This window comes from Megalops cyprinoides, chromosome 12 (assembly GCF_013368585.1).
Source record: "Megalops cyprinoides isolate fMegCyp1 chromosome 12, fMegCyp1.pri, whole genome shotgun sequence".
Taxonomy (NCBI): domain Eukaryota; kingdom Metazoa; phylum Chordata; class Actinopteri; order Elopiformes; family Megalopidae; genus Megalops; species Megalops cyprinoides.
Genome location: NC_050594.1, coordinates 7,953,203 through 7,975,822, shown reverse-complemented (window position 1 = coordinate 7,975,822; position 22,620 = coordinate 7,953,203). Strand labels below are relative to the sequence as shown.

Genomic DNA, 22,620 nt, shown 5'->3' with positions numbered 1-22,620 from the left:
GCGTGGAAGCACGGTGGTACTAAGGGATGGTTTCCATGGTAAGGTTGACTTTTGAAGGGGGCGACTTGTCTGCAGTTCGTCCACCAAAAAGACAGAATCCTCCGTGTGCAGCAGAGAACTTTTCATTGTTTTATTATTCGTTATTTAGTCGGAAATTGAAAAAGCCATTGATTCGTTTTAATTCCCCAAAACAGAATTAGTTCCTTTCTTAAAAATGGGAAAGTAGCAGCCCTAATGTAAATAAAGCAGAACAAAAAAGTGTGTAACATTTAAAACCACTCATCTGTGCTCATCTGTCTCCAAGATACTTATGTCAGGTTTCCCAGGAAACCCTCAGCTACAGTGAGTCATTGCCATAGTTACTTTCCCACTCACCTAGCAAAAAAAGAACTCCTACGTACTGCTAGTTTTGGTTGAAGTGGTCATCGGTGCCGTATTTCCACTATTGTGCCTGGTCCAGACCTCTGTTCCCAGAATGAGCCAGTTGCGTTCTGATTGCTTCTTGGCGTGCAAGTGCAACAAGCACTCTGGACCCGATGAAGCAGACCTTGGGTGGAGCTAACAAGCATTGTAGCCACAACTTATGGGTGACATCTTTATTGCTATGCTGCCTGACTATTGTATGCTTTTGCATATTGAGAGGACAGTGTTTCCAAATGCAAAGTCTGAGAATCGTGTGAACTAGCTAGCTGTTGTTTTTGGCTGCGTCATTCAAAACATCCACACAAGGACAATGGCTGTGGCTCTGTAATAAATATTCGCAAAGCAGTTGTTATGTTAAGACTGACTGTTATTCTGGTTCTCTCCAGGGCAGCAGAGGGTCTCTGTGAGCAGCCTGCTGGTGTGTCACGGCCTGCTGCTGGTGGGGACCAACCTGGGGGTGACGGTGGCCCTATCCATCCCTCGCCTTCAGGGCATCCCCAAAGTTACAGGTATGTTCACCTTCCACCCCTTGTCCCACATGCTGGAGTCCTCATTAGTGATGGTGCTGTTGAATATCCAGTCCAAAGGGTCTGATTCAAGAAATAATCGTTACTACAGCCGTATCATAATGGTGCTCTTCAGATGGACAGTGTGTGGCCTTTCATTGGAGCAGTGCTCTAAGAGTTTATTTTTGATTCGCCTCTCATGCTAATCCAGACCAGTGATTTTGGTGTTCGGCCTTACCTCACAATGATAGCTGATACAAAGACAGGACCTTCATTTCCTGTCCTGCATAATAATTAAGTCCTTAATGGCCACTGCTAAAAGTATTTCACAGTCTGGGAATGCACAGTCTGTCATTCTCTTCAAGTAATTTGTGATTTGAAAACTATAATTCAAAAACATCTGTTATCGGCATGTACTCTCTATTCCAGATGGGAAAAAAACAGTATTTCCTTGTTGACAAGTATACAGGAGTGTTCATGCATTCAGCTAAGTTAAATGAGGCTTTGGGATGGGGAGAATTGGTCAATTTTAAACTGGATTATCTTTTTTTGATTTCCTTAAGATATAAATATAGTTAATTAGTTTAGCACGCTGTTTTATCTAGAGGAACAGTGAGGTCTCTCTCCCTGTCTCTGATCGACTAGTTAAAAATAACTAGTAGGTCTTAACTGAAGCCTTGCTAAAGTGGAGCAAGTGGAGCAATGGCCAGGAGGACTCTTCCACTGTCTGAGTGCTATGTGCGCAGGCTTGCATTGGCGTCTGGCGTCCTTTATTTTTAACAGGGATAGTGTGAGAGATACTATCAGGGAATATCCAGGCCACAGCTGTGTATGGGCTGGCCTTTCCTTCCCCACTCCTTTTCCTTGCTATTGTGCTGTGCAGTAGCTGTTCAGTGTGGATTTAGCCCCACTGTACTAAAGGAATATTTCTGGGCCTTTGTCTTCCTTCCTTGGCTTTAATACCATGAGTCTGTTTCTTGTGAAGTTAATGATCCTTAAAAAGTTGAAGGCCTCTGACAGTTTAAAAATAGCCTTCAATTAAAAATGGTCTCGATGGTGCTCCACTTGATATCATCGAGGGATACGCAGGCTACATTCCTACTCCTTAAAACATTATTAGCGAATTCGGTGTCCTTTTAAGAACTGTACAGAGTGGTACTTTTCAAACTTTACAGGAGTGCAGTTATTCCATTTGGCCATTCATGGGGGACAAACACAAATAAGTTCAAGCAGGGTCAGGACTGCAATTAGCTAGAGTCAGGAGGACACCATTTGATACGTTTTTACCTCAGAGCCATTTTGTCTTTGCATGTGTGTGTGTCTGTGTGCATGTGGGTCTGTGTGCGTGCATGCATGCGTGTGTGCATGTGTGTGTGTGTGTGTGTGTGTGTGTGTGTGGTGTGTGTTTGTACAGGTCGTGGCATGGTGTCCTTCCACGCCCATAATGGGCCAGTGAAGTTCCTGACAATGGCGGCCGCAGTGTGCAACCGACCCCCGGGTAGCCCGTCTGGCCCCTCCGCCGGCCCCCCTGCCGACCCCCCTGGCCAACCCGAGGCCCCTGACCAGGCCGCTCCCCAGCCCCGGGAGCGGGGCGTCTGGCTGGGTGAGCCAGGCAGCTCTGGTGCCCCCTCCCAGAACTCCCTGTCCTCCTCCCGCTGCTCACTGGTGCCCTCCCAGGGCTCCCTGGAGCACGGCACCGAGGACGGCGCCATCTACGATGTGCTCAACGACCCCGCCCACTCGCACTGGGGCAGGCGCGCCGACAAGGTGACTGTGGGCTCCGTTCTGGCTGTGTCCGGGGGGCTCGGCCACCGCCGGGTCAACCGCAAGACCAAGCAGTCCCGTCAGGAGGAGACCGTGTCCACCATCATGGTGTGGCAGATTCCCCTGGTCAACCTGTGAGAGGCAGCCACCAGCCTGTGAGGTAAGCATGGTGAGCACTGACATCACAGACCGTGTTTGTCCATCACAGACCGTCACATCACCTCTCTTCTCCTCCCTCTTCTCTCCAGACTGACAGTGCAGTCCACTGGCATGCGAGGATGAGAGGGGCGGCGCTGTTTCTACTTGAAGTCCGTTGTGCTCACTGACTCCCATGGACTCTCGTCTGACTGAACAAATCCATTTATAAATCCCCTGGGAAATTTAACCCTGTTTCAGACTAAAACTTAAAAAGGTGGACTTTTTTAGCACTGTGTTACAGAATGGCTTGCGAGTGCTGGTTAACTGTTGAACGTGATCTTCAGAATGTTGTATGCGTTGCCTAGCAGTATGGGGTCTTGACACTCCACACATGCTCTAGGATAGGACCAGTGTCTTAAAAAGGTATTAAGGGATCAACAAATTAAAAGTACCACTTGCTTACAGTGGTAGTCTGGCAAAAAAATACTTTGCATACAGTATCATTATGTCCTGTTTGAGAACTTCCACTGCTTCTTTAAAGGTGAATCAGTTGAGACCATAAAGTCTCAATTAAATGCCATTAACGTCACTGCTTTCATAAGAAGCATTAAAATAGCAGAATTTATGCATTAGCATAAATAACCCTGCTAATTTGTTTTACATATCTTTACATATCTTTGACAGTATTACCCAGAGGAGTGTTCTGTCTGTAGTAGGTAAGTTCTCATCTCCTGATTGGCCAGGAGACAGAGAGGGACTTCACAAAGATACGCCAGTAAGCAAAGGAGCTAAGGACCATAAGACTTGCTGTTTGAAATTCTAAGATACAGAAGGGATCAGGTTTTGTGAAGGGAGGAGAACAATATCTTATTGTGGACCAATATTAAACTCCAAAGGTATATTTTACTAAGAATGTTAACTTCTGTTAGAGAATGTCAAGAATCTGTGATTATTCTCTTCTTTGGTCAACCGATTAATTAAAGACAAAGGCTAATTCATTGTCACACAATCTAGTTCACTCAAAACATTTTTATTTCATGTTAATGGCTACAGTGGGTTCACTGCTGGCTGCCAACATAAGAGTGAGGCATGATGGGAAATTCTGGCTGGCCAGAAGTCTTATTTATCCTAAAGCTAGTCTGTGTGCTCTGTCTTTGTCTCAGTGCTATAAGATAACAAAAGTGAATAAAGAGTTCTTTACTTGATGGAGTGCTTGCCCAAATTACATTTTACACTTAGGGATATTTAAAAGGACAGAGAAATCTTGAAAAGTTCAGATTTATTATGTGTGTTTGTTTGTATACGTTCACCACTCTGCAATGAAAGCAATATTTTATTTAACATCTTTTGTGTTTTTTTTTTCCTGTTTTCGGTTAATGTAATCGTACATGTTTTGACTGCAAACTATGGGGCCAATTATATTATTGTCGGCTTGTTTTCTTTGGAAGTCACTGTTTAAATACTAACTCCATATTAGAATAATTAAGGGATAGTTTAACGGAGAACTGACAAGTTGGGAGGTTTTACGAGATAAAATCACTAATATTACTGCCATTCTAAGAGTATAAAATGCACTTTAGGAAGCAATTTCACCAATACTGGCGGATTGAGTGTTGGTTTCCACAGGTTATCTTAAGAGGAAATGACTCAGCAGAGAACTGGAAAGATTCCCAAAGACACGTGTGCTCCCTCAGCTCAAAAGCCTTAAGACTGTTACATGTAGTTATCAAGGCTTTTGTTATTGTAAAAGCCAGTTAAAACACAGTCTTGAATGAGCTGTCGCGCATGTTGAAACACACAGCAAAAAAGGGACATAACTTTGGCTGCTCCAGTCCGCAAAAGGAAGCAAATTTCTTTGGTTTGTTCTTGCATCCTATTGTTACATATCCACTCCTATGGATAATAGCGCTTTGTGTATCTAACAGTTTGTTTGAAGTTTGTTCACGTGTGATTGCAATAAAACACAGCTCCTGTACTTCATTTAAATACCATCACTTCAAATGTATGATTTGACTGTATTTACTCCATTTACACATTAAGCTCTTGGCCTCAATAAAATGGCATCTTTTCATATTTGGATAGTCTCGTATATTACGACAGTGTTATTTTCTTTGCCTACAGGAATGGGGTGGAACCAAGTCATGTAAGCCATGAACTCCCATTGACTGGCTGATGACATACGGGCAAAATATTTTGAAATATGACACTGCTGTGGCAGTTATAATTCATGGATATCTTGTTCCACTTAATAATAGACAGGGGTTTAATGATGGTACGCATGTGTTGCCAAAATAGACTGCTGTGGGTGTTTGGCCCAAAGCTGCATTCTCCGTTCCTGAGATGAAGCCATACTCTGTTAATGTCTATAGAACTGAAGGCAAAAATGTTAGCAAGGAAAAAGGCATAAAAAAGGAAGGCAGTCAAACAAACCTTTCTATAGAGGTAAAGCATACTTGTTGCCTGAATGATGTTAGGGGAAACATGTTGTGACCCTAATGGTGCAAATACAGCCATTTTTTTTTCCTAGTCTATCATGAGTAGTTTCACATTTGCTTTAATCCAGTTTAAATTTGAGTCTGCACAAACTGTAGTAAGGGTTCATATATGTACTGTGTACTTTGGATATGTACTTTGGATCACAGATAAAAATATTAGTCATGCTTACTCAATTGATTTTAAAATCAACACTACAAGTGCTGTACCATCAAAAATTTAGCTGTAATATAGTCACATTTTTGAAGGTGGTGATTTTGAAGAAAAGGATAAGGTAGTCATCACTGATTGAGCTCAATACGGTGGCCCACTACAGACAGACTGATACACGCTTCAGACAAGCTGTAAGGCTCTCCAGTCTCTGAGCATGCGGGTGGGGGGGAATTCGATTAAAAGGCAGTTTCATGTTGCATTCACACTGATTAAGGTCTGGCTCAGTCGTCATGTAAGCCTTTTTCTTTCCCCGGCCTGTTTGTTTTAATATGTAATCCACGAACTCGGAGACTATTTTCAGTGAGGCCTATTTTGATTTTGGCTTGCGCCAAGATGACAGCAGCATCCCCAGGTCTGCAGTGGAAGCTGCAGTACTTTGGCTGCACCACAGAGATGCACAGTCATGGAAACCAGTGTGAGTGCTGACATTTTACAGCCAAAGAACTACTGCATGACAAAACATGCCATTTTCACTGCGTCCTTACATCGTTAGGGGTTAAAATGGTACAGCGCGCACCGTAACGTCATTTTTTTCTTCTCACAGTAATTGTAAATTGTGATGATGACTTGGAATGGTTTTGTTTTTTTTTCTTTTTCCACCAATTGAAAAAATGATTTTGATCCTGTGCCAGGATCAAAAGAGGGAGGGATTTCTTTTCAACATTGATGAAAGGGTCAGAGAGTGAATTTGATCTGGGCTTTGTTTGAGTGCTTCAGTTAAAAATGGCAATCTCCACAACTGTTGGAACCATAGCTTGCAGGGCAGCATCAATGTTTCAAGTGTGCTGCATTTGGTGCCTTTTTCAGTGTTTTTTTTTCCAGTTCCAAACAGTTTTAAGCATTTGATGTTTATGTTTGCAATGTTTGGCCTGTTACAAGGCAAAATATCAATACATTGGCAACTCTAACACAAATTAAGCACGCAGGACAGCTTACCATTTGTGGCGTGTCTTGCTTTTATGCAACCCAAGATCACGCCATTATGTAGCCATCAGCAGTGTAATTATCTGTGGCTATCAATACATTTTAGTCCAAGCTACAGCCCCGGGCTGGAGTTACTGAAGATGGTGCTGTTTTTTCTGTGTATTTTACCACAGACCACACCCATTAAAGCTCAGCTTCCTTCTGAGGCAGGCAGGAAGGCAGTTTCCTTTGACCCACATCATGTGCAAATATTTTCTCTCTATAGAAATACACTGAGGCATTACAGATGCAACTAACAATTATGGCTCCAGCATTTTCCCTGGAGGTATATGTTTACAAATTATCAGTAAAAAATCTTTTCATTCACCTCACCTCTTATACAAAAAAATGGTTAATTTATTGTTATCTGCGATAAAACATTTATGGTAGGGTGGAGAAATGAAAATGTGAATCTGATTGTGCTGATATTTGTGGTTCTGTGCCTATTATTATTGGTACAAAAGGTGGGGGAAAACCTACATTAACTGTGGCTGAAGCCAGGTCAGCCAAATCCACAACAGTACGATGGCGGCTCCAAAATGAAAATATTTTCACTTATTGGACACATCGGCTTGGTGATGAATAACTGGTATAGGGATGGTATGATACTGTGGGTGAGTTTTGCCATAAATAAAAGGACGACACAATATTGAGCTCATTCATTGATTCGTTCTCCTTTGAACTGATAACGGCTTTGAACATTAATGTGTCGTCCATTTTTTCCCTAAGAAACAAATCGATCTGCATTTTTCTCTTGTTGGCCTAAAGCTTCGCCCTCCTACAAAAACCATAGTCTGTCAATCTCACTATCATTATCAAGTAAACCTCACTGCAAACTGTTTGGAACTGAAGTTTGAGGACATAAGATACTTAATTCATTAACTAATGCAAAAATGTATTCCGTTGGGCCTTGAGCTGGAGGTATCGTCCGTAGGGGACTGTCAAGGTCAACTCCCAGTTTGCCTGTGAGCATTTCCCTTAAGCAGAGACCACTTTGAGTCTAGTGCCAAAATGGGCTCAAGGCTCTTCTGAACCTGTGGTTTCTATGACACGTGATTTGTGTGTGATCAGAGAAGACTGCCCATTTAGTGTTGGGATTTGTGGTCATTCTGTGTCCCCTCATATTCTCGTCTCATGACCAGAGATGGCATGTAGACTATGGAGCCCACTTAGATGTTGCTCTGGCAAAAGCCCAAGTTGCTTTTCTAAATTTATGTGCAAAATGCCATACACTGAGCCAAGCTGTGACTCCCTCCACACAGACAATGGCAATACAACAATTATATGTCCCAGCTGGAACTGTCTTGCTCTGTAATTTTAATACAGTAATCTGATTAAGCTCTGACATCTGCTATTTTTATCTAGGATTTTGTGTCATAATGACACATGCACTCATGCTTTGAGGCCTGTCTGTACAGCAAACTCTTGCCTCTTTAACATTATTTCCCCTGATTATGTCAGTTCTAATGCAGCATGTGTAGATGGCAACTGGCATGGCCCTTCTGCTGTAGAAGTGGAGATGATGGAACCAAACCTGCCATTACAGTCTGCAAAATTAAATTAAGGCCTGTATTCATGAAATGCATTTTAGTAAGTATTTTCCCTCACTTTTTTCCACACTCACTACAATTTTTTTTCACCTTATTGTCAATAAAAAAGATTTGATCTATGATCTACTACTTAATGTTTTTGGCTTTTCAGTCACTCAGTCGAGGGATTGAGGTAAGGTCACGACACATCTGCTTTTAACTGTCTGTTAACTGTTTTAACTGCCTGTCTTTGTTTCCATAGGCCTACCTCTGAACGGTCTTTGACTTGAAGTGGTTCCATTTAGGAAACTTTTAACTCTGACCCCATTTTTATTTTTTCTTGCCTTTTTGATCTAGAGAGCTGCCTGTGTGATTTTCCCCATACTTTCTGCACTGTCTCCAGAATTTTTATACATTTATTTTACGAATCCATATGGACACCCAAAATCTTTCCATGTTGGCATCTTGGTCTTGCCAGAAAGTTACACCGAACATTTCTTCTGAACTCACGGATAGCACCTAGGTGTGATTTGTAAAACGTTAGAGCCATGCACAAGAAAACCGGTATGCCCGCGCAACAGCTTGGCTCTGTGTAATTCAAGTGTAAAAACGCATTGCATTCACCCAGCTTGCTGCTTTCATTGTTCAGGTGTTTGATGCAATGCAGCGCGAGAATTAAATTGATTTAAAACGAACAGAATCCATGACCCAAATAAACTGGGATGAGAGACTTTATAACCTGTTAACGTCTGTTAACTGTCAAAACAGAAATTGAATTATTTACCCAATTATTAATTATTATTTTATCGCAATATTTAATTAATTGCACAAGGTAAACGGTTCCTATTCACGACAGAAAATGAACAGATTACTGATATGCTTTACAAAACTAATACTTACTGTAAAACTTCACTTGAGCCTTCCTGTATAATGCCTTTAAGGGATGTTGAAATCCCAGTGCGTTTTGTCAGATTCATCAGGCTCGTGTTTTCAACTCGCAATAGTACTGCATGTGCACGTTAGTATGGGGCTGGTAGGATTATTGTTAGGGGGTGTGTACATCTGAAATAATGATTGTTATATGCTGGTATTTTAGCTCTGTTTTGCACTTTGATGCACAGTGTCACTGGGTGTTCTGCACCTATCTTCGTGTTCCACCTGTGATATGTAGGCTACATAATGTATCTTGCAACGGTGGCCTTGCAAATCGCTCTGTGTAAGAGCGGCCACCAAATAAATACATAAAACTGCCACTACGACGACAACGACTAATAACAATATGACACTCGCAATATGACAGGGCTCGCTTCTCATGACGTTATTCAGACGGTCGCACACAATGATTTGATCGCAGACGTTTAAAGCGCAAACCAAGCCCAAGCCTTAAAGGCGAGTGTGTGGTTTGGGACGCAGCCGCAGTGTTGATGTGTTGCTGGAGTTAATAAAAGGGGGTGTGGTTTAGTCCAATCCCCACTGTAAACCAAAACATTATCCCTCAAGTGAGACAAGGAATAACCTACATTTGGACTCTTTCTCTTTAACTTGAGGCCGTACGCGACATCTGTGGCGCAACCTTCAATCGCGTCTTTCCACACGAAGGCTGAAGCTCCCTGCTGGAATTCCGAGCACTCAATTCGTGCGGATAAGCCGTTCCGCAGCTCGACTTTGGACTTCAGATGGATGCGTGATTTCTAGCTGTATTGACTAAAAACGGAAATAGGTTAATATAGCCTATGGTAAAATCCGCCTTTTGTTCTTTCTCCTGGATAATAATGGCATAACCCTATGATGGACTAAAAAATCGACAACAGTGTACTGTGAATTATGGTTAGTTTCAAAATCGCAGGCGGTGCTATTGTGCCGATTCTATAGGCTACAGGTTCGCGTAAAGGCAATTTCAGTTGCCAGATGCTTCAGGAGTAACCGTGGTCACTTCGTGTCGGAACTACGACCATCCTCAAGTCATCACCACTTTATATAACTGGGCTTTGTGTGAGAGGGAAATACCCATACAGTACCCTAGCAATTTACACGTAAGTATGAAAGCTATACGGTTTCTAATTTTGCGTTAGTATGACGCGCATATTTTTTGCTTTTATGTATCGCAGTCACAACATGCAACTGTCAAAATGTCGGACACATAGAGGGAAAATGTTATTCTCTTACACTGAACATTAAAGTGTTATTTCGAATATATGCTGTCATAAATGTGTGTAGCACCGTCTTGTGTACCTTGGTATAATATAGCGAGCGAGCTTCGCAGCCTAACCTGGAGAATGAAAATAGGGAAATTACGTTGCGGAATGTGGTCATTTGGTGATACATTCAGACAAAAGAGCCGCACTCGAGGATGCGCCCGCGCACTCCGCTGCATTCCGAATTAATCCTCCTAGCTGTCTCCGCCACGGTACCTTCCAAAGACCGTGCTGGCGTGAGCCCCAGTCGGGCTGCAGCCTCCCTCTCGTTTCCGTTAGCAGTGCTGCGCTGAGCATGCTCCTATGCAGGATATAAACTTAGGCAATGGCCAAAAAACCTCGCAGCTCACAGGTGTGAGGCTATGATACGTACAGAATTCCATGCACACGTTCAAAGAAACTATCCATTCTTGTTAGATTCACTTCATTGCCCCAAATACACCGAGCACTGATTTAAACGCAATCGCAATTTGAGGATGTATTGAAATTAATTTATTGCAGGAATGTAGTGCAGATTATTACATTCAAAGTCACGCAGTGATACTCGGGGTGTGACATTCGGAACATTGGTATGCAGTAGTCATACGATGAACAGTCCAGGTGTATTCCAGGTGTTAAGTAGATACTGGTAGTTTGTCACCTGATTTGTTTGATATACTGTAACGTCCGTTTGCATGGAAGCTGAAAACCCCGTGTCTATGGTAGCACAATAAATCACTTCGTACTCGCTAAATGTAGGCCTGTGCAAGAAAGTCTCAAGAGTGGACTGCCAGTATGCAAGCTAATTGCTTCGGTTTGAATGAGAACTTGAGTAAGAGCGCCCCCTGTGAGGCTGTTACAGCTCCTGCCAGCTGTTCCTCGACTTACATGCTATCCTGGCCTTGCCATTTCTCTCAGAATCCTCTATGTAAATAGCTATAGCCCCATGACCCTCAGCTGTTTACTTTTCACACGTGACAAGTACCGAAGCTAGGGGATGGTTTTAGAAATGTATTGGGTATTTATCAATTCTTTTTGAAACCTTTCAATGACAGGGTGAGGCACAACCCCTTTGGATTTTATGCTGAGATAAAATTTTACTTTGTGCACGTCTATATAAGAATGAATCGATTCACATGTTAAGAATTTGGTATGAGCTGAAGACACGGAAAAGTGAAGCAAGTAGACATCAAAAGCAAGTCTCAGATCGCTGGGTGGTTTGCAATGGTAAATGAGGTACCATTGAACCTTCCATTCTTGGACTGGAGACATGTGTCATACCTTTCCCTTTCCATGAGGACGTTTAAAAAATCCATTACCCATTTGTGGCTGATTTGAGGATTCACTCTTATTAACATTGTCATTAGGTAAAATGAGACTTTGTGAACCCTTAAATGGGTGAAGCAATTATGTATTACTGGAATTTGAACCAGTCATACTGTTTTGCCATAAAGTGTGAAGTCTTTTGAATGGTTTATACAAATCATTTATTGACCGCATGTGGTTAACTCTGATTCACTACCCTGCATTCTCCCATTCCTTCTTGTATTGAATTTCAATTAACTGAAATATCTTCGCAAAATACTTTGGGTAATTTTCAGTTGATGAACTGAACTGACCGAACTGAAATAGAACTGACCCCAACTCTGATCACCGCAGACCACCTGTGTTTCCAAGCAACTGTATTTTGAATTAAGTCTGGTGGATAGAAAATAATATTCATTTTTACATTACATGTTACCATTTCTTCAACAAGGAACAAAAACTTGGAGAATTAGACAGCAAATAAAAAATGTTTGACTAGAACTAGTAAAAATTATGTCAACCATTCCTGGTCTCTCTTGGTTATTATCTTAACAGTGGTTCTATACCCTAAATATAGGCACACCTTTACACTTGACATTTCTGTGCTATTTTTATTCATTAACAGTATGACTTTCTATAAAAGAGGCCATGAGTTTCAAGCACATGTCTGTCCATACCCAGCAGCTGCTCTAAAAATGGCTGCCTAAAAAAGCTCGGGAGTAGTACAGTACAGAACCCTCAGTCAGTAATGGATATTATTTGCATGTGTCTTGGATAACACAAAAGTAATACTTTTATTAAAATGACAGAGTATCATTATCATTATCATCATCTATTGTGTTATTTAAATAAATTAAATCTGCTACTACCACCAAAATAAAAAGAAAAGTATGTGGCCATTTCCATTACTTACACTTCCTTCTTATAATTTGTTGTGCTTTCAGTGAGATGGAAAATCACAATTAAACACATATTTGCCATTAAATATGAAGCCTAAGACATCTAAGTATGGTATGTTCTAATGCTTTTTTTTTCCTTCCATCCCAAACAGATAACGTGATGAGGCTTGCTGAATTCGGTGGATACAAGGAAGAAAGCAGACTGTGGAATTATCTATGCACGGATTCACCAGACTTTCAGAATTTAACCAGGCTGCCCTTTCAGTTCCCCTCAGTCTGTTCAAATTTTGGATCGTCTTCCCCTCCCTGTCAAACCGGATGTTCTATTCCTTTTTGAGATAAGCAGGAATTTAAAAGACAAGAAGAAAACCAATGGACTTTGGCCTACAACTGAAGAATCATCAGTACTGGAGGCGCCTTCTCTAAAGGAAACATCAATGAAGGGCTAACCCTGAAGTTATTGAAAGTGATATTCACAAGATCGGAATGAGTGAAGGAAAAAATAAACAACAAAAAGAATCAGTAAAAGTAACATGCCATTAGCATCCAAAGCCCTGTGGGATTTTCCTCTAAGCAAATTCCATAAATTATTGAGCTTGTTCTTGCATCCTCCTCTCCGCAAAATTTCACAGCTTTGCAAAAATGCAAAATGACTATTCCAGCCAAGCGTCGTCTTTAAGCTTGCAGTTCAACAGAGGAGTTATGAATGACGGTGCACAGCGCGAGTCTGTATTCACAGTGGAGGCGGACGTCGTTTTTCACGCCGCCAGCGATGACACCCCCATCTCTTGCGGGGTAGGCCGGCTCAGCCTGACCGATGAGGAGGAGGACGAGGAGGTAGAGCGCGTTGAGAGCGTGCCCGAAATGGGGTCGATGGGGGACAGCCAGGCTTACTGCCGGCAAAGGACTACGGTCACCAAGGGAGCGGGGGCCGAGACGGAGTCAGCATCAAGTGAACGCCACAGCAACAATACCGGTCATCATCACTGGGGACGCGAGGCCGGCACTTCGGACACAGATGCAGTTCACGTTTCTACTGACAGAAGTTCCCGGGTGCACTTTCAGCAATGGGATACGGGTGCCTCTCAGTTGCGAGGGATGGATCCGGCAAGGGGACAGAGTCATTCGGTCAGCAGAAACGGAACGACAGAGGAGGCTGCCGGCACACACGCGGAATCCCCCTGCAGCCTGGGCTCATCGCTGTGCTTCCCTGGGGGAACCAAAGAGGAAACAGAGAGGGCCGCTTCCTTATTCGAGCAGGGAAGAATAGTGAGGAGCCAGTGTCAGATTAACAATGCCAACTGCACGCTGGAGGAGAAGGGAACCTCGCTGCCTGCTGCTTGTTCCATTTCCATGGGAACAGAGCCAACAGGCGAGCTGGGTCATCTGGCCAGTGCGGGACATGGAACAGATTGGAGGGAATACGACACAATACAAGGAAACTCGAGGCCGGAATCGGACCAAGGTGCGCGGGGTCATGTTGTCCAAGACAGCCGTGCTTTAAAAGCAGAGCCGGACTTGGTGATCGAAGTGGCTGGGAAGCAGATCCAGGCACACAAGTCTGTTCTGGCGGAGAAAAGCGATTATTTCAAGGCGCGGCAATCCAGGGACATTCTAAAGGTCAAAGGGGTGACATACAAGACTCTGATGGTTTTAATAGAATATGTTTACTCCTCCCGGATGGAGGTGAACAAGGATAATGTCATAGAGGTTATCACCGGGGCGAAAATTCTTCAGATCCCATGCGCCGTTCAAGCCGCGATGGACACAATGTCAGAGCAGATCACTGCTGAAAACTGTTATGAGATTTTATGTATTGCTAAAAAGCAAAGATTGAGTGACTTGAAGGAGACGGTCTATCGGTTCATGAGTGACAACTTCCTGCAAATACTAAAGGACCCTTCCGTCTACGGGCGTTTAACGGGACTGGAGAGAGACCTGATCCTCAAAACGAGGATGGAGGGGAAGAAGTCCTTAATGGTGGCCGAAATAAACGACGTTTACGACCGCGTCGGGAGCAGACCGCCGAGCCGAAACAGCAGCCGTCCCCAGAGCCCGTTATCCGTGACTTCCTGTGAGGACATCCGCATGATATATCATTACAATGAGTCGACCAAGGAGTGGAAATCGCTGACTCTCATGCCAGACGAAATAAACACAAAGGGCTGCGGGATTTGCACCATGTACAATTACCTGTTCGTCGCCGGTGGGATAAAGGGGAGCGGCGACAAGGGCAAGCTTTCGGATAAGGTCTTCTGCTACAACCCTGTCACGGACAGCTGGAGCGAAATCCGACCGCTGAACCAGGCACGGTCGCAGCTCAAGCTGTTGCCGTTAGACGGCTACCTGTACGCCATAGGAGGGGAGTGTCTGTTCACGGTCGAGAAGTACGACCCACGCATGGACAGGTGGACCCCCGTGGCACCTCTGCCCAAAGGGGCGTTCGCCGTGGCCCACGAGGCGACCACCTGCAACGGGGAGATCTACGTCTCGGGCGGCTCCCTCTTCTACCGCCTCCTCAAATACGACCCCAAGCGGGACGAGTGGCAGGAGTGCCCCTACAACAACAGCCGGAAGAGGTCCACGGACATGGTGGCGCTGAAGAGCTTCATCTACCGCTTCGACGTCAGCCGGGACAAGGGCGTCAGCGTCTTCAAGTACAACACCATTGTGAAGATGTGGCACGACTGCGCCACGCTGCCGCAGACGAACCCTCTTCCCTTCCGCTGCGCCGTCATGGGCAGCTGCATCTACTGCGTCAACAAGTCGCAGACACTGCGCTTCGTCGTCGGTGAGGAGGATGCGCGGTTCGAGCCGGAGCATCTCAACGCCCCCGAGGAGACCAAAGGCGTCCTCTTCCCCTTCGTCCTGAGCCTGCCGGAGAAAGCTGACAGAAACCTGTGATGCTGTGACGTCACGGGGTCGTGCGTATCCCTCCGTGTTCTCAACGGAGGCTTTGCCTGAACTGCGACCAGTGGACGATGAGACGCGAACGATAATTTAAGTAAATTTCCATATCATTTTCGGTGGAATTTGACATGTCTTATTTAACTGCTCAATCCTGGAATGTTTTCTTCGCATGGCTTGTTTAAACATATTTTTATGTGGTATGGAACAGGCCTTAAAAAGGACAGTTTAAAAAATAGTTTGTGTGTAGCAAAACACACATTGACAGTTGTTTGATTTGCAATAACAGTACAGTACAGTACAGTACAGTATATCTAGTTCCTTTGATGTTTTTTGTTGTGCTTGCTTTGATTTGTGCACCTTTGTATTTGCTCTTAATTCAGAACAGATATTTTTCTCAAGGGTATGTTTGTTGGCAGCATCCTCTAGTTATGAAATTAAGCAATGCCCAGTATCGAAATATTGTTAGTAATCAGTTTCATAGACAGACCATTGGATTCATTCAAATCTGCCTGGTCATCTTAAAGTAGAAACTCACTTTGTTGCGTTAAGGTGGTGGATTCAGCCAGGGATGGTTGGTTTGTTTGTTTTTGGTTGAAAAGTGTTTTCCCTTTGCAGTTCAACTTGGCAGTACTGAATGAATCCAGGGTATACAGGCAGTCATAGAAATAGACATGCAGATGGGACCACATAACCAGAAATAATCTCAGACAACCCAAAATGGTGTAGCAGACAAGAGTAAGGCATCTCCTCTGGGGTTACATAACACTTAGTTTTAACCAATAAGGAATCCCTAGTCTGACATTTTGGGAGTCGTTGTGAGGAAGATATCCGATGAAGCTGTCAGTTGTATGCCATCTCATTCCCCTGAATTTGGCCCATCCCAAGCTTTCACCAAAGATCAGTAGCCTAATTATGGGAGGCAGTAATAGTTATTATACATCATCCTGACAGAGCATTTAGTGATGAGGTTCAATTCTCAACGCTGGGAAATAGCAATGTGTCCACAATTTTAGAGACAATTTTGCACTTCTGGACCCCTCCCATTACGCTAGCCCCTCCTCTGGAATCTGGAGCAGCGCCCTGCATTTGGGCATATGCAGAAAATTATGCAATAGCTTAAGTGTCCCACTGCTGTAGTTAAGAACTGGACACAACAGCTGCTTTTATTATGTAATTTCCCTTACAAACTCACCTTTTTGTGAGTTTTTTTTTTTTCAACCAGGCCATTTGATCAGTTAATCAATCCAGATGTATTTCTTATAGCATATTTTTTTACAAATGTATTGTCACAAAGGGCTGGACAGAGTATGTTTTTCAGAGGGAAAACAAAAAAAACAAAACAGATTCAAAACAAAAGAGAAAATCCTGAGCCAATTGGGGGGGAGCTGGAAAATTATTACCTGGCCCAGGAAACCACAGCTTGAGAGACAGTCCTGGAAAAGTGGAAAAGGAAAAAAAAAAACAAAGCTTTGCACCAATGCTCTGTGCTCACTGGACACAGTGAGGGTAAATCATATACACAGTGTTTTTCCTCAGAATAAAAACTCTGTTTAAATTGGGCATAACTCTGATGCACAGTGAATGAAATGTAGTTATGTGTTCCTCATCTTCCCTTACACTCCCCTTTTACATTGTTGTAGTCCAGTGTGTGTGCGCCGTGACTGCCCTCTTCTGGCTGGTCTGTGCTAGTGCGCTGGACTGACACTGCACACTGCAATTCAGTGTTCCTGTACCCTAGTCCCACCACATCTGCTGGTATGCTATAGATGAGGTCTCTTGTAATTAACATTTATTTAGCTATCAGATGAATACAGAAATAGATTTGACACTACTCAAGTGTTGCTGTTAGTACTTTGTTACAGATATGGATTGTTGGATTTACTCAACTGGACCTGGAACACATTATTAATCTGTAAAAAAAATTAATGTTGTACCAAGTTTGTTCAAGGTACAGATATTGATAACACACTTTGAAAAAAAGACGTATTCTTTTCATATGAGTACAATTTTACCTCCAACAGCCTGGTTCTTTCACTCAGAAAGTAAAGCAGATTAAATGTAGAGGTGTTAAACAAAGGCTGGCATTCCATTAGTGGCTCAGACAACTCTAATTTCATTAAGAGCTCACCTGTAATGTACACCAGCATATGCAGTGGGTTCACCTAGGACCAGGTGTGCAGAGAAAGTGACACGGTCAATGCAGCCAGCTTTGTAAAAGAAATCCCAAATGCAGCCTAACAAGTAGGCCTGACCCCATGCGCATTACACAGAGGCAAGTGCATCACGTGACCTATCCTGTTTCTTCTCTTTGTTCAGCAAAAGCACTTTTACCACTTACCACTTGATTATTTTCTGTTGTGCTGCTTTTGAATGCCAAATTCCTTGCAGAAACTGGGGGGTTTGCACTCACTCACTGGATCATATCACATTTTGCACTTCTGTCTGGTTTTTTCTTCCTTTGAGTCTGTTCATTCAGCACTTCTGTTTGCACCTGTGGGATTTTTATTATTATTATTATTATTATTATTATATGGATTTGAATCAGGAATGCATTTGCAGCAAGACAAAGAAGGCCTTTTGCCTGAAAAACAGCGACAGCTGTGTTCATGAAGTGTTTGTGGACAGTCTGTGTAGGTTGGTATATTGCTGCCTGGATTAATTGTACTGTGATGAATTTATACTGGAATTCAGCTTGGCGTGCTGCTAAAAAAACATGTTTAGAAGGCAGCATTTTACATAGGTGGCTTTCACACCATGTTCACTGACTCAACACAATCATACATGCTAAAATAGTGCTAAAATATCCGTCATCAGGGCTTGGCATGTGGTCAGTTGACCACAGCTGTAGTTAACAGACAGAAACATGTAGAATCCTTCGCATGGCGTGTGGAACATGATGTTATCAATTTTCTATTAACCTGGAAGGTCTTTGTGCTTCCATTGCTGTTTTTCTGGTCAGTTGGATGGTTGCTGCCAAATTGGCTGTGAGGAAGACAAACACAGTAACCAAATGTGATGACTTGGTGAATGCAGTTTCTCTGAAAGGAATGTACTGGTGATGTGCATTTTCCATTATATTGTATGCAAATGCGCACGCGCACGCGCGCACACACACACACACACGCACACACACATACACACACACACACACACACACACACACAATACTGAAACATTACCACTTTATAATTCCCTTACTGAAAATGAGTGTATTAAGTAATGTTTACCATCAGTGAAATGGGAAGAGGAGAAGCATTGCACGTCATTTGCAGTTAACTTGAGACCACTCTGGTCACATTACTTTGTGTCACAATATCATGCAAAACAAAGCCTTTACACTTATACTACCAATACATGTGCAGTAAATGAACTCTCATCCCCTCTAGTAAATCCAGGTGTGAAGGCCACCTCAGTTTGTGCAGACAAATGCTTTCTAAATGTCAACTGTGTCTAACTGCAACTAACACACTAACGCAAGGCTTAAAACTGTTGGATGGTGTATTTCAGTCAAAATGAAGTGCTGCAAATAAAACGATCTTTTAGGATCCTGCTGTGTCATTTGTTGTTTATTATAGATGTTGGAAAGCTTCAGTATTTTTTTCACCACTCTGTTCTCCTGTAGGTCTTTAGTATGTGCCATGCTGGTACAACTGCTGATAAAAAAGTCCTTCTTTTACAACTAAGTGATTACATTTGTGTAAGTATTATTTATTAAGTTACTCAGTATAGTGCTTTCCATTAAATGTCTGGCCTTCAAAGACTGGCTGAACTTTATGAAAGCCTTTGCCATTAGATATGTCTAACTCTATACATATCTCGTGTTAGCATTTATTCTCATTTCTCTATGCATTTACTCCCTATTGTCATCATATTTGATAATCTTTCATTTATACAGCTGGGTATTTACTGAAACACTTCAGTCACGTACCTTGCTCAAATATACAACAGCAGCCCCACCTGGGGTTTGAACAGATAAGCTCTGGCTACAATCCCTATTCCCTACCCAGAACTGAGTGCTACAGACACAGCTGTGTAACTGTTATTATTTTAAGAAATCACAGGGGAATGTGATAACATCCTGAGGAACAATTTTAAATTAGTGACCTGAAACACTGAAAATAATTTGTTTCTCTGCATTTTTGTCTTACAGTAATTTCACACATTTGTCTAGGACTAAAGGGTAATGGATGGAGAAATCATATGACAATAACCAGTAGTGCAGGCAAGCCCAGGGAATGTGTGGCATCTGTTAACACATACATACAAACATACATACATGGTCTCTGAGCTCAGATAATTTGCCTGCTATCGGTACAATACTGTTATCATGAATGCTTGAAAAACTGATAATTGACTCCCACCCTATGATCAATCCTACAAAGACCAGATCTCATATATGCTGATGAGTTTCTATCATCAAGCAAGTTGGGCCCAGCTCAAGTGAGTGTCAAGATTTGATGAAAATCATTTGGGACTTTTTGGTCTGGTCTTGTTTAAATAAATTTTTGCAATTGCTCAACTTATAAATGTGCAGTGAATGTGAGTAACACAACATTCACATGTTGTGTTATTCACAAGATTTTTTTGGTGACAGCAGTGCAGCAACTGTAGATCCTTGGTATTCACATACTCAAGATGTATTTTTAACACTGAGATAAAATATGCACGTCTGAAAAATGCCGGGGAGGGTCCTGAATTTCAGCACAGACACGGATCTTGGGATTCTCTCACCGGCTGCTGTGTCTCTTGCCAGTCATGTGTCGGCTCCGTTTCGTTTGGGTAGCCTTGCATGCCGGCGCATGACTGATAAGTGAAGCTAAAGCAGCTTGTGTTAGTTCTGGAACTCCTCTATAGAATGATTTTATTTTAACTCTTCATTGACATGAGCGGTTCAACTGGTTTAACTGAGGACCTGTAACTTTTTTTAAAAGTCATGTAAGTAAAACACATCTTTAGATTGCACATATTCTGCATCATAATTCAATGAGAAGATTCAACAAACTATGCTATCTTCAGCCACTGGTCAAACCTATCCATTCGCTGCTGCATTTTTCCCCTTAAGGTTCGTCAGAAAAGCAAGGAACATGCACCCTAATCATGGATTAAGTGACGGGCATACGGTTTGCAATTGACCATTTGACCAGTGACTGTTTGCAATTCCGAGGTATTTGCTTTTCTTCTGATTAAGTTCCTATAGCAAACAATTCAATGGCACAAAAATGTAAAAACAAATAGTCGCTACCCACATTCTGTCCCAGACTGAAGACCCACCTCTTCAGACTGTACCTCAGTCTTCCTATCCTAGTGTGATATCTTGTTCCCCTTATGTGTAGTTTTTTATATGTGATAGTTTTGATATATGGTAGTTCTCTGAAATTTTTCAGTTATTCTTTAAAATATGAAGTTGTTTGAGTTAAACATAATAATGGAGATATTGCACTGCATTTGCGTGTTGAACCAGGTAGTCGTGATCTCAGCACTGTGTTTGGCACTGACATGTTCAAATATGGCAAATTTATTTCCTTGTTTGTACAACATTTCACGCTGTTTTATTGGATCGACTTTGTACTAGCACTTTGGAAGTCACTCTGGATGAGAGTGTCTGCAAAATATCAAATGTAAATTATGTATCACAAATTACCTCTTACCTATCTATCTTGCAAAATTACCTTCTTAGTGCATTCATTGCAGTCCAAGATCCCAAAACAATACCAGGACTGAATGAGACAGTTTCTTCATATGGAGCATGACTGAACCCCCCTCTAAATATAAATGGAAACTATGATGATGAAATCTCTCTGTATTGTGAAATGTGTGAGAATATATCAGTTTGGGCGAACTAACAAGCCATCTAGTATCAGATACTTTTAGGGGGAAAAAACTGCTGCCTTCACTTCCTTGTGCAAGCTTGGACCAGTAGGCACGACAGGCAGGTAAAACTGACTTAATCCCCTATCCATTTTTTTACCTCAACGATTCCACTGCCACCTCCTGTTGGCTACTAAGACAAGTTACATACAATTTTTTATATATATTTTGTCATGACAAATGGGCAAACATTAAACATTACATCTTACATGGGTGGAAATCTAACGGCAGAATCTTTTCCCAGACTCTTAAATTGCATTTGAACTCCTCTGCAATGCGACTTCCTTCCTCTTGATTTTCCCCTGACGCACTTGTGTCATGGCGCCCTCTTGTGGAAATACTAATTCCTCTTTACAGACATTTCCCATCAGAAAACGTAAACCACATCTTGGTCCCGTAATTACATTTTCAAATAGTTTTGTAAGAGTGTCTTCTCAGTTGGTCTGGTCAAAGTTCGGGTTGGATCATATTAACATTTTGCTTTAAAAAAGGCGCAATCATCACGTCTGATTAAAAAAAGAAAAACAAGGTTGCTAGAATGCTGCAAGCTGATTGATTATATTACATTGCGGACCAATCTCCAAAAAGTTACCTACCGTTTTTTTTTTTTTGTTTTGTTTTTTTTTTTAAATAGAATGGAGTTATTCAAGTTAATGTTGCTTGCTGACAACCACTGGTTCCTCCTATCTAAAGCTTAAGAAAAATACACTTACGCACCCCTGCATTCCTGAAGCTCAGGGAAAAGGCTAAGATAAGCGAAAAAATCACTTATGCCAAGACATATCTGAAATATTAATGATGATTTATACATCTACGCATTGCTCCTCCTCCTGTAAGTACACGAGCTGGTTTCAGGCCAAAATTCCTGAAGATGTTCACTCCTGGGTGCTGTGAATGTCCTTCCTTACAACTAATCCAGTAACGGGGAGGTCTCGACCAGAGAAACGATTCAAACGATATTGCTAGATCATTACTTGTATGTTTTAATCGTCACGGTTAAATAACCCATCGTTTTTGGAGACAATTTTGTTGTTACTGTTGTCGTCGTCGTCGTCGTCATTTTTAGCAATGGCCACACGTGCAAAGGACTGTTGCTTGTTATGGTATTTATAAATTTCTCTACCTTGTGCTTCATGCATTAGGCTACTGGGTGGGTAGGGTTAAAGCTTACATTTGTTGTACACAGTGTAGGGAATAGGTTTCTTCCTTGTATTTTGTAGTTTGATGACGTTGGTGCTGCCACGCTTTGTCCCAGGCAAGACGACCTTATCTGTCGGTGGGATGGTTCTTTGCCCTTACCTCCGGGTTTAACTACCCGCTGCTGGGGAGAAGCCTGTCTGCGGATCAAGGTTCAGTCATTAGCCCCCGTCGTGTCATTGCCTGTCTATCCCCTTGCACGTTCGCCTGCAGTCGGGAGTGAAAGGGAGGGCTTACG

At 42.4% G+C, this 22,620-nt stretch overlaps 2 protein-coding genes across 2 annotated transcripts in view; both read left to right on the top strand.

Moving 5' to 3' along the window:
- arhgef10 (Rho guanine nucleotide exchange factor (GEF) 10) overlaps positions 1-3,849 on the top strand; it is a 48,182-nt gene extending 44,333 nt beyond the window's left edge. The window contains exons 23-25 of the mRNA XM_036541935.1: positions 810-932; positions 2,344-2,853; positions 2,942-3,849. Of these exons, the coding sequence (XP_036397828.1) occupies positions 810-932; positions 2,344-2,831 (611 nt within the window). The 3' untranslated portion in view covers positions 2,832-2,853; positions 2,942-3,849. The remainder of the gene's footprint in view (positions 1-809; positions 933-2,343; positions 2,854-2,941) is intronic.
- Positions 3,850-9,515: 5,666 nt separating this feature from the next.
- LOC118787439 (kelch repeat and BTB domain-containing protein 11) lies at positions 9,516-17,846 on the top strand. Its single transcript, XM_036543003.1, has 2 exons — positions 9,516-10,062; positions 12,560-17,846. Exon 2 carries the CDS (start codon positions 13,050-13,052, stop codon positions 15,309-15,311), a length of 2,262 nt encoding a protein of 753 aa, XP_036398896.1. The 5' UTR covers positions 9,516-10,062; positions 12,560-13,049; the 3' UTR covers positions 15,312-17,846.
- The last annotated feature ends 4,774 nt before the right edge of the window (positions 17,847-22,620 follow it).

Bases quoted from the DNA above. Each gene is read 5' to 3' on its own strand.
- LOC118787439 (XM_036543003.1), top strand. From the start codon at position 13,050: ATGCAAAATGACTATTCCAGCCAAGCGTCGTCTTTAAGCTTGCAGTTC.